The sequence below is a fragment of the Zosterops lateralis genome, assembly GCF_965231275.1.
Source record: "Zosterops lateralis genome assembly, chromosome: 4".
In the NCBI taxonomy this organism is placed as follows: Eukaryota; Metazoa; Chordata; class Aves; order Passeriformes; family Zosteropidae; genus Zosterops; species Zosterops lateralis.
The window spans coordinates 12,029,238-12,040,436 of NC_139765.1; the positions used below are offsets into that span (position 1 = coordinate 12,029,238).

Here is an 11,199-nt window from a genome sequence, read left to right on the forward strand (position 1 = left end):
AAGGAGAAAACAAAATATTCTAGACGTTCTTAAAGGTATAAATATTAATTAAAAGCTGCCTCTTTAAACAGTAAGTATAACCACAACAGAACCTCCACGCTGATAGCAAAATAATAAAATTTATTTATCTAAGGGAGTATTACTTCAACTACAGGAGGTGCATTATGTTATCAGCTGTAGATATATAACATTTAAGGAGGTTTTTTTTTCCAATCATAGTTATCACACTTCTTCCTGTGTGTCTTTATAGTGTTCTTTGCTGCCTCCTCTTTTCCTCTGTGGTCTTTCACAGCATTTGGTGCAGTTTTTTTAGCCCAGTTGGCCCATGGCTAAAATGGTGGGTGTGGGAAGCTCAGTGTAGTTTATTGTGACGTTTGGGTTTGGGAATGTTTCTCCACAGGCCCAAGTCAGACCAAGAAGGAATCCTGTCTGGTGATGGAAGACCCCAAGCCTGTGTTTCAGAATGTTTTGAAGCAAGACCCGGTAAGATGCTGGTGGTGGTGAAAAGCTCAAGTGGGTTGGCTGAGCAGTGACAAAAGAGGGGACAGGCCCCTCCAGAGGGGGTGTGGCTGCTCCCTTGCTATAACTGCTCTGATGTGCCTTTAGGAGCTGGGCCAGGAAAAGAAAAATAATCAAGAGCGGAGTGAGGAAGCACCAGCTGTGGTTCCCAGCAAGAAAGGTAAGGGGTTTTTTCCTGAGCACCCTCATATTACTGGAGTACAAGCTGAGTCCAGAGTTGTGTAGAGAGGTGCAAGGAGCTGCCTGTCCCCCACCAAGCATGGTCAGGGGCTTTTGTTTTAGGGCCTGGTACCTCCAGTTGGAGATCAAAATGAAGAGAAGAACAGTGGTGTCATGCAAAATCTGCTGCTCTGGTTTCTGCAGATACTGATCTAACCAGCTCCATATTCCTCTAGACAGGAGGAAATTTTAGCTGCAAAGGATTTGGGATATTTGAAACAGTTCTAGCACTCCTGCTCTCCCCAAAGATTTGTAAAAGGATCATCTCTGTGCTATCCATGATATAGAGCAGCAGGATGTTGTTTCTCCTTAGACATCTCCACTTTCCAAATCACCTCCTCTTTTGCCTTTGGAGATCACTAAAAGCTCGTGAGATACTAAATCACATCCTGAAGCCAAAACCTGCAATTAACCATTTCTTTGCTAATAAGATGCCAGCTGAAGTCCCCAGAACAACTGACTTTTGGGGGTTTGTGCAAGTGGCAGTGCTGTGGTGCCTCACACTATGAATAGAACCTGAGGCACACAAGTTGTTTTCAGTGGTGAGAGCTTAACACTGGAGATCTTGAACAGGGCTCCTATGGAAGCTTAAAAGACTCTCACAGGTTGGTTTGGAGAGGTTGTTTTTTTTCACTTTGGTCTGAAAACAGGGGGTTTTTCGTTTCTTCTCAGGGAGTTCACCCACTGCAGGTGGCATTAAAGGAGATAAAACCAAGCAAAATGAGCCGTAAGTGTTTTGACCTCCAGTGATCACCTGCAGGTATGAATTTGAAGCCACAGTCTGTTCCATGATTCTTTTTCTTCTCCTGCAGTGACTCCCCAAATGAGAAGGAAGTGGAGGTAAGTCTCAACTGCTTCTATCCTGGAGTATTTCAGGTAACAGATCTTATAGATAAACTCTGATTAGTATCTCCTCCTATGTAAAAGGATGATCCAGCTTAAACGGGATGTATTTCTGTAGGTTAACTTGTAAAATATCTCTTTCTGAGCCTAACGGAAATTTTTGCAAGAGATGGGATGGAGAAAGGTGGAAATCGGTAAAACTGAACAAAGACTTGTCACTACTGTGACATTTGTTTGCAAGCCTGAAGAAGCATAGCTGTGACCTCCTCCCAGGCAGAATGTGCTGATTTAAGAGAGTTTTGTCAAAAGGCACAGATGGCACAGTGTGCTGCCAGGATGTCACCTCTTCTGGCTGCAGAACATTCCCCCCATCACTACAGATGGGAATACCTGCTTTAAGGAAGTGGGTCATGTTCACTTATTCTTCTGTATCTCTCTCAAACTCTGGTCACTATACTCTGGTATAGTTCCAACCATCATGTCAGTGTCCAAATCTACTTAAACTGCTGTATCACTTGGATTCCTCTGAAATATTTTCTTCTCCCACATCAGGCTGAATTCCTGAGGCTGTCTTTAGGTTTTAAGTGTGACTTGTTTACCTTGGACAAGAGAGTGAAGCTTGAAGAGAGGTCCCGAGACCTGGCTGAAGAAAACTTGAAAAAGGAGATCACAAATGCTGTGAACATGTTAGAGGTCAGTATTGGCCAGGGCTGGTGGGGTGGATGGGGTAAGTATGTGTCTCAAAATAGCTCTTTAAGGGGTGCATGGGATACATGATGAGCAACTATGAAGGAAGTTCTGGAGAATGCGGTTGAAATATGAGTGATTACAAGGGGTAACCTTGATCCAAGTGCATTGGGTGCTCCGGCAGTGGGGAGTTTTTCTGTTGCACAAGCATCTGACTCCTGCTTCAGCTGATTTTATGCTCCAGTCTCTGCCCACTGGAGCTCTCTATTCAAGCTATGCTGATTGAGGATGTTGATGTGGGCCTGAACGCAGCTCCTCAGTGTCATCGGCTCAACCCTTCATTCTCTGTTAATACTTCACACCAGTTTTCTTACCAGTGTGTGCTCTTAGGCATTAGTTCCTTTGTGTGAAGAAGATAACCAAGCACAGGAGATTATTAAGAAGCTGCAGAAAAGCCTGCAGTTCCTAAGCCAATACGCAGCTCGAGTCGCCAGCAGAGCAGAGATGTTGGGAGCTATTAATCAGGTAACACTTTCCATCTCAAAGTACTTTGTACAGAGCTGAAATCTTCTCACTGTAAAAAGGATAGTCACATCTGCTTGCTGGGCTTCTGGTTCCAGGATTAGATTTTGGGAATCTGGTTGGTGTAGCGTAGACTGGCCAGTATAGCTTAGTCCTGGTCTTCTCTTCTCACTCTGTGTTATAAGGAATCCCAGGCACTGAGAGCAGCTAGAATTGTGCAAAAACCCACAGGAGAAATTATAAGTTTCTGGTTTAAAAAGAACCAACCAACCGAAAAAAAAAAAAAAAAAAAAAAAGAGACTTTGCAGCAGAAGGATGTACAAAGTATCGAGCAGGGTGGTAACAATGGCCTTGATGCAAAGATGGTTCTGTGCCTTATGGAAAGGGCAGCTAATCAGATAAATCTAAGAAAAATTACAAAGCCCTGCTCAAATGTTAGGTGTAGTTGTGTATAATACCCCAGAACAGCAGGAAAGCATGATTTGGCAATATCAGCAAATGCATGCTGGCAGCTGAGACTGCAAATAGGAGGAGATTATAATGATGAGTTGTAAGGGCTTGGAAAGCTGAAGACTGATTTATTTATTTGACAACAAGAGTGATCCCTGGAGAAATGAAACTGGGGTTGTAGTGAAACTTTGAAAGGGAAGATAAAAGTGGGACACCAGAGCAGAGCAGGTGCTTGAGGGAGAAATCTCCAAACATGAGGCAGCTGCTGATAGCTGCTGCCTTCCCTGCTCCCTCAGGAGAGCCGGGTGAGCAAGGCTGTGGAGGTGATGATTCAGCACGTGGAGAACCTGAAGCGCATGTACGCCAAGGAACACGCAGAGCTCGAGGAGCTCAAGCAGGTCCTGCTCCAGAATGAGAGGTCCTTCAGCTGCCTTGGAGACAGAGGTAACCAGGAAATGCCTCTTTCCCCTCAATAGCACCTGCCAGACAGACCCTTATAGCTGCAGAACAGTCATATAATCCCTGCACATCTTAGGTGATAGAACTGTATGGTTGTTTTATCCCCTTTTCTAAGAATGGGGGGGAAATAGCAATTTATTAACACTATTAAAAGCAGCTCTCTGAAATTAACTTGTACCTAAACTGTCATGGATCTCAGGGTGTGTGGGACCACTGAAGTACACAGGAACATTCTGGCTTTCAGCAAAGTGCATGGCATGTGTTGGTGATAATCGTGTTCCTTGTGAGCAGTAAACTGGGTGCTTGTTCACAGTAGCTATTTCTAGGTAGCTGAGCTTTGGCTGCTCTCTACAGATGCACCCTGCCCTTTTCTACATGGCAATTGCAAAACCCTTAAGTGCAGGAGGCCTCTATTTCTCCTTCTCAGCAGTGAGGTTTGCAGACAGTGCTATGCACTTGTGGCTTTGCCAGAGAAGTATTCAATTCTTCTGAAAAATAGGATGTTTTTTAAACACCAAAAGGGAAGTCTTCCACACCATAAAATCCTTGTGGGAGCCTTTTTAACCACAGTCCTAACTGTGAAAGACAGTGCTGTAACAGGACACTGCCTCAATAATAGAATATATTTGATGATAGTGACAGAAGTTGATACTTGCAGAGGAAGGTAATATGTGAATGTTATGAACTTCTTTAATGAAATAGGAAGCTTTTTTGAGATCTCATTTCTGCTTTCTGAGAATGCTTCACTTAAAGTCAGATCTTAGGCTGCAAATTACACTCACTGCACTCCTGTAAGCAGCAAACTCTTCCTGAAAAGCTCTGATGTTTGATCTCTTCACAGATGAATCTACGAACAAGAAGCTACCAAGTCCTTTTAACTTTAAGGTAATAGTCCTTATATGAAATTTCCCTTTTTTAAAGTGTGTGTGTATGTTTTTCTTTGCTTTATGTGTTGGTGCTCTGCTGCTTGGTGCTGTTCTCTCACAAATATGGACTGGTGTCATCAAACATGAGGATCTACTTTTCAGGCATCCCACCAACCTTCTAAGTGACCCCCCCCCCCCCTTAGAAGATGAAGGTGAAATAGTTGGGCTCTCACTCATTGGTTAAGAAATACTGTTCATGTGTGGTTCTCTTGGAGTTAAAGGAGGGTTTAGCACAAAAATATGAGATGGGAGTAGTTCAGAGTGTAGGAATTCCTGTGAGTGAGGTTAGGGGAATTTAGTTACAGGCAATTTTGGTATTTTGCTGGAAACTGTGCAGCCAGCCTCAGGTGGGCAGAAAGCACTTATTGTGGAAAGATGCTGCCTTAAAAATCTGATTTGATCTGCACTTGAGATTGGGTTTTTTGTGTGTCACTTCCAGCTAAGTGTCAACACCCCCTTTTTTTTAATATAGTTTGTATAAAACAGAGGGTATCTTGTGTGCTCAGTGGGTAACCCAGTTGTGCCTTGCTCAGAGCCAGTAATGCCTCTTATTTGTATAGCCCTCGTCAGCCCTGCGGAGAGTTAGCATTGCAACAGTGCCCAGGAGTGCTGGGAATGCAGGGACTGGGGTGCCACTGGTAAGTAGGAGCTGCTGGAGGGATGCTGAGGTGCTTCACCTCCCCAAAACTGGCTGGGATGAAGCATCAGAATGCCAGTGCAGTAAATGGGCAAATTCCTCCTCCAGGCCCAGTTCCATGAACCCGATGGGGATGAACGGAGTGACAGATTCAGCAGGAGATCAAGCAGTTGGTAAAGTCACCTGGGCTTGTCTTTGAACGGGGGAAATATTTTTTGACTCTAACTATGCCTATAGTGAGCAGTTTATGGAGCATCTTGGGGTATAATAATGTTTAGGCTACACATTTCACATTAATTTTATGAGCTATAATAGGTAAAGGAGCCTTATGAGCTCACCTTTTTTATTTATTAAGCATTGAGAGCTTTAAAAAAAATCTGTCAACTTTCTTGCTTTAGAACTAAAATGTGAAATCTAAATATCTACAGTGGATGGATCTGTAGTTTTCTTTGGTTTCATTTGGGGTTTTTTTAATGTTCCTAATTTCAAGCAATTGAATTTGTAAGTTATTTAAGTTATTTTTCTGAGGTCAAACGAATGAGTAGGCTGCTGATAAATTTCTGATTTTCTGCTCTCTATCTGCTGGGGAAAATCAGACAAATTTGTTTAACACATGGCAGGGGCAGGCTAGGTGTGAAGCAGAACGAGAAGCGTCCCTCTCTGCAGAGGTTCCTCAGCACCTATTCCTGGGCAGAGTATGAAGAGGAGAATTTTGAAACCAAGTAAGTTCAGCAGCAGCCTCCTCCCAGGTGTGCTTTGGTTTGGTTTTTAATGAGCTTTTTATGTACCACCTCATCAGGGCTATAAAGCCAAGCTGTTGTGAATTTGGCAAAGCTTTGGAACTGTTGATTCTTGTTTACAGAAACGAGCAGTTGGAATCACCTGCTGAAGTACAGGAACAGCCAGCTAGGAAGGAAAGTGTCTCTGAAAAAGGAAAATACCCACCCAAATGGACCCTGGAGTCAACGTAAGCTTCTTTCACAAGTTAAAGCCGTGTTTGGGAGGTACACATGGGAAGAGGGTTCAAACAAAAGGCCAGGACTTTCAGTGCTTTCTACAAGCAAGATTTCTTGCTGCTCTTGCAAGGCAGCTTTTGTGAATCCTCTTCAGAACCAGTGTGTGAGGTAGACGGACAATGGGGGGACTGGTGAGCTGGGTCAGCTTATCAAGAATTTGCTTCCTTGGCTGTGTTTTATACCCAGAACCAAAGCTCCCCCTGCACAGCTCAGTAACAACCTATCACTTCTGATGTTTATGGGATCTAGTTTGCTTTAAGGCTTGGTGGGGTGGGAAGAGTTGCATGTTTTGAAGAAAGACTGAAGGGCTCTGTGCTTTCCTGCTCTGCCCAGGTACAGTTTGATGTCAGCGTGGGCATCTCACTTCAAGGCTTCCTTCTGCAATGCCAACAAAACCCTCTGGGTGTCCGTGTCCATCCTGGTGCTGCTGGCTGCTCTCACCAGCTTCCTGACGGGGCTGTCCCTGCAGAGACCGGCAGATGCAGCCCCCGTGGGCACCGGGGACTCCTGGACGTCGGTGCAGCAGCTGCTGTGGCCCTACGCGGGACTGCAACACCACGGCCCTCCCCCGGTATAGCCCCGGGTGCTGCCGGGGCTGCCCTGCAGGACAGGAGGGGAAATGGGATTTATTTAAGGTTACACGTCTGGGGCTGTTTGGTTGGGTTGTGGGTACTCATTGGGGGAGAGATGGACTTTTTTTCTTTAAAGCATGACTTGAAATGAAAAAAAAAAAGTATCTTTTTCTCATTCTGACAAGAGTCATCTTTAAAAGTAGCTAAAAGGGTCTCAGCTCTGTTGAGGTTTACAACAGAGTAGCAATTCTGAATATAGCTAACAATAAACATGTCTAGGTGGTCTAGCCACAAGAGAATAAAGAATTTATTTTGCTTGAACAAAGATGAAATGTTTGAATTTTAGAACCTGTTTCAATGATTTGAATATAAAAGGATTTAAGACTTGAAATGTAACTTTATTGAAAGCTTTTGATAATAAAGTTTTAAAGGAAAGCATGCAGTATCTAAGAGTATGCTAAAACTCTGGTAGCAAGGAGCAGCTGATACACAGAATCAATAAACAGGAAGCCAGCTCTTCCCACTTTATCCATGGCTTCACTGCTGGCAGAATCCTTCAGCATATGGTAGAGTGTGGAGTGAAATTCAGACTCTTCTTTCAGCTCTTCTGAAAAAGCTTCACTGGTTTCAGTGAGCTTGAGGTTTTGTATTTTCTCACCACTGAACATATAAAGAGACCAGTCGTCGTCTTTGGCAGAACCTGCTGTAGGATGTTCACTCACCTGTTGCAGGAGAAAATGCTCTGTGAGGTGAAGCCTGTGCCACTATCAGAGTACAAAGTCTAATATTTGTGTGTCACAGGCATTTAACCCCAGGGTGAGGAAGCCACTCCAGCTCTCAGCACTGGGGTGTGTCACCTTTCTCCAGCCACACCTGGGACTGTTTGGTTGGCTGGGAGAAGTTTTAACCATTTGTTTTAGTTCACAGGTGGAGACAAATCAACACTGAGGTTGTTATTCCCTCCTTTGCAGTAGGGAGCAAAGGAAACCCTACAGCCAGGAAGAAAGGCCCAGCTGTTCTTTAAAAAGCTGGCAGAGCAGATTGCTGATTTTCAAGGGGCCTCTGACGAGCATGAAGCTCTGGCTAAAGCCTCCCTTGGTGACTTACCAGTTCCACTTTCCTTAGCAAGTCTTTGCTGCTGGGACTTGTGTCCCTGAGAGCTCTCCCAAGTGCAGTGTGTGACACTGAACTGAGGCAGGGGCTGAGGCCACCAGGGGTGAGTTAATTGTTTCTGTCTAACTGGGGCAGGGGTCAGTGCTGGTCTGCTCTGGAAGTCTGCTCTGGCTCCACAAACCTTGAACACAACTTGCTCTGGCCCTGCTTCTCCATTCCGCTTGCTGTGAGCAAAAGCAGCTGCAAGCAGAGCCATCTGTTCATAGGCCTTCACTTCTGCCAGGGCAGCCTGCAGTGGCAAGGACAAATCAGACAAAACACATCTCCTTCTGTTTCCCTGTGTTACAGCAATGCCAGGGCCTACTTTACTCCAGTCCTTGGCTCAGCTGGCAGCACAGCAGGTCTCAGTGCAGGAGAGGGTGACCTGAGTGAAAAACAGGGTAAAATCCACCAGGAAACTCTCTGGCACTCACCTTCCTGGGCACAGGGACATACTTGTGAGAGTACTCTGCTGGGAAAATGTTCACTCCAGCTCTTTTCAAAGCTGCTCTGAGGGCAAAAGGACTCATCCATTTTCCTGTGATGTGGGAAAGCACCTCCTCCTCTTCCACCACTACTGAAGACAACATACACTGATTATCCTGTTGTACAAACCAGTGAAAGCAACTTACTGGTCATGGAAGCTACTTTCTGCTTCAGGCTTCAACTATTGATATCTTTGCTATGCTGGGTATTACCCACATCATCTGCTACTCTGGGCTGTGACCTTTCATTTACAGATCCTGAAGGAAGCCAGGTGTGTGTAGGAATTGAGAAATGACACTGGTGTACTGATTTGTACAGCAATGAACAGATGGATAATCATGAGTAGCTTGAACTTTGAGAAGAAACAGGGAGCATTAGTAGCATGCTCATAGAAATGCTTTAACTTCTCTTGGTAGAGCTGGGAGGAGAGAGGAACAATTTTCAGGCCTCTAACAGGTGGAACAGGACTCATAGTAAACAAGTGAAATTAAATAACCAGTGCAGTACTTGGAAAGGAAGAGAGACTCAAATTGCTCTTGTGGAAGCATCCCAAATTCTTAATCAGGACACTGTAGTAATTACGGGGGTTTTTTAAACTGAAAATGTTTGATTAAAAATTTACTGACCGTACCTTAATTTGTATCTGAATGGTTGCAAAGACTGCAGTGACTGTGAAGAGTCCTTCATCCACACCAGTAGGATGCAATTCCCAGGCCTGATAGGGCAGGTTCAGGTGAGCATCCTGGAGAAGGGCTACTGTATAAAAGGCACCCATCCCCAAGGTGATGCTCTTTTCTTCTGCTTCATAGGTTGTGCTGCTAATGCCATCAGTTCTCCACTGCTGGCCTGGACAAAAAGGATGGAAAGACACAATGATGTACATGGAAAGCTTCTGGCAGTAATGCTGAAGTAAAACAAAACCAAAAAAGTAATAATTTTAAAAAAATTAAAACCCCAAATCAATTAACACTGCCATCCCAAAACTATTTCTGGGCACCAAACTGCCCCTTATCTTTACAGCTGGATTGTAACAAGAGTCCAAGTCAGGTACAAATTCCACTATTGAAATTTAAATTTATGTCCTAAGTTTGTACCTGCAGGATCCCATCGGGCTACCACAGGCACTTGAAAATAAATCACATTATCAGGAAGCCTCAAGGTTATCTGCACTGCTGCCTGTGGGCCATCTTCAGCCTCGTCTGGGGAATATGGATACACCTCCAATCCAACATCCAGCAGTTTTGGCAAGAGAGGAAAAGGATATCAGAAAATGCAGGGTTTTTTCTTTGAGTTCATCTAACCACTGCAAAGTTTTTAATGCACCATTTAAACTGATTTTCTAATATTGCACATTTCCAACTATGACTTTGAAGGCAGTAGAAGAGTTGCTACCATGAGGCCTTGGAACCTTTCCTGTGCTGCTGAGGGCAGCCCCAAGGCAGGGCCATGGGCACAGCAATTTCCAGCAGATCCACAGCCTCAGAATCCAGGAGCAGCTGGAGGCAAAAGCAGGTGTAATTCCACCCTGTCCCCACAGTGTCAGAGGGAAGGGGAGGTCACAGGGGCTGGGAATGAACATCCCAGGCTCTTCCCTGCCCACAGTCCTGCTCTCTGAGTTTGGCTCATTGGGAATTTTGTTTACTAAAGGTTTCCAGCTTCACCGTGCAATTTGCGGGTAGGTCAGCACTAGAGGAAACCAGAACACAGTGACCACAGTCCTCAACCAGCCTGAAAAGCCTGGAGCTGAACCAGCAGTGATTTCTGGTAGCACTGTGCTTTTACCTTTCACATATGAAAAGCTGATGATTTGCAAACCTTGCCTCATTAGTTTGCTGCTCAGAAGTCGTGTCCAGTGCCTGTGACAGCAGCGACAACCCTCAGGAGCAGCTCCCCAGGGTGGACCAGGGCGGCAGGGCTGATCCCTTTCCCCCCTCACCTCCACCATGCTCCAGTCCCCGACGTCCTGGACCTGGGGCGGCAGCTGCAGGGCATCGATGTGGTACACACCCCCCAGGGGCACCAGCTGCTGCAAATCAACAACTCGTGGGGCCTCTTCTCTGCCTCCTGCCTCCTCCTGCAGCGGTGCCTCCTCCTCTGGAAAACGCACCAGACAGCAGGAGTTACCCCGGTGCCCAAACTCACCGACCTTTCCCAGTCCCCTCGGCATTCACTGTGCGCTGGAAGTGCTTCACTGCAGCATTCCAGCCCCATCTGCTGGTGCTCCTCAATAATCTCTGAAACGTGGGGAAAGGCAGAGAGCTGGGCAGTGAAAAGCATTTCTTGATTTGGGGCCGAGCTTTTGGGTTTGTGGCCGTTTCCAAATGATTTCTACAGGAATAAGGATTTCCTGCAAAATGCGTCCATCATTAACCACACAGGCGTTTCACAAGCACAATAATACAGTAGATTCTGGACAGGTTTAGTAAGATTGCATTGATATGACAAGAAATAAGGCAAGTAACATAATATATTAAAATAAATAAAAATATGGCACTAAAATGTGGGGGTGAAAAACATATAATTATAAGGAACAAGAGGGATTTAACATGAAATACAATTTTCAGATGAGAAATATAATTATGCATAGAAAAATATGTATATATCACATAAAAAATTAATTTAAAATTTTATTAATTGGAAAATGTTAGTAAAAGGCAGAAGCACTGTGGACAAAAATGGTCATAAATATTTTCTTTAAAAAAGCCAAACCA

The 11,199-nt window shown here is 44.7% G+C and overlaps 2 protein-coding genes across 2 annotated transcripts in view; one reads left to right on the forward strand and one right to left on the reverse strand.

The window, feature by feature from the left end:
- The window catches only part of IRAG2 (inositol 1,4,5-triphosphate receptor associated 2), a gene marked incomplete at its 5' end in the record, with an annotated part of 34,654 nt that extends 27,780 nt beyond the window's left edge, over window positions 1–6,874 (forward strand). Inside the window, 13 exons of the mRNA XM_083859768.1 lie at window positions 401–483; window positions 607–679; window positions 1,411–1,465; window positions 1,551–1,578; window positions 2,134–2,274; window positions 2,659–2,793; window positions 3,537–3,684; window positions 4,541–4,584; window positions 5,186–5,263; window positions 5,371–5,435; window positions 5,883–5,984; window positions 6,125–6,229; window positions 6,612–6,874. Of these exons, the coding sequence (XP_083715894.1) occupies window positions 401–483; window positions 607–679; window positions 1,411–1,465; window positions 1,551–1,578; window positions 2,134–2,274; window positions 2,659–2,793; window positions 3,537–3,684; window positions 4,541–4,584; window positions 5,186–5,263; window positions 5,371–5,435; window positions 5,883–5,984; window positions 6,125–6,229; window positions 6,612–6,855 (1,301 nt within the window). The 3' untranslated portion in view covers window positions 6,856–6,874. The remainder of the gene's footprint in view (window positions 1–400; window positions 484–606; window positions 680–1,410; window positions 1,466–1,550; window positions 1,579–2,133; window positions 2,275–2,658; window positions 2,794–3,536; window positions 3,685–4,540; window positions 4,585–5,185; window positions 5,264–5,370; window positions 5,436–5,882; window positions 5,985–6,124; window positions 6,230–6,611) is intronic.
- A 405-nt stretch (window positions 6,875–7,279) lies between these two features.
- LOC310908767 (dynein axonemal intermediate chain 7-like) lies at window positions 7,280–10,655 on the reverse strand (the record flags this gene model as incomplete). The annotated part of the gene is made up of 6 exons (XM_083860131.1): window positions 7,280–7,572; window positions 8,145–8,252; window positions 8,437–8,604; window positions 9,120–9,334; window positions 9,583–9,727; window positions 10,425–10,655. 6 exons carry the CDS (start codon window positions 10,653–10,655, stop codon window positions 7,297–7,299), a joined length of 1,143 nt encoding a protein of 380 aa, XP_083716257.1. The 3' UTR covers window positions 7,280–7,296.
- Between the last annotated feature and the right edge of the window lie 544 nt (window positions 10,656–11,199).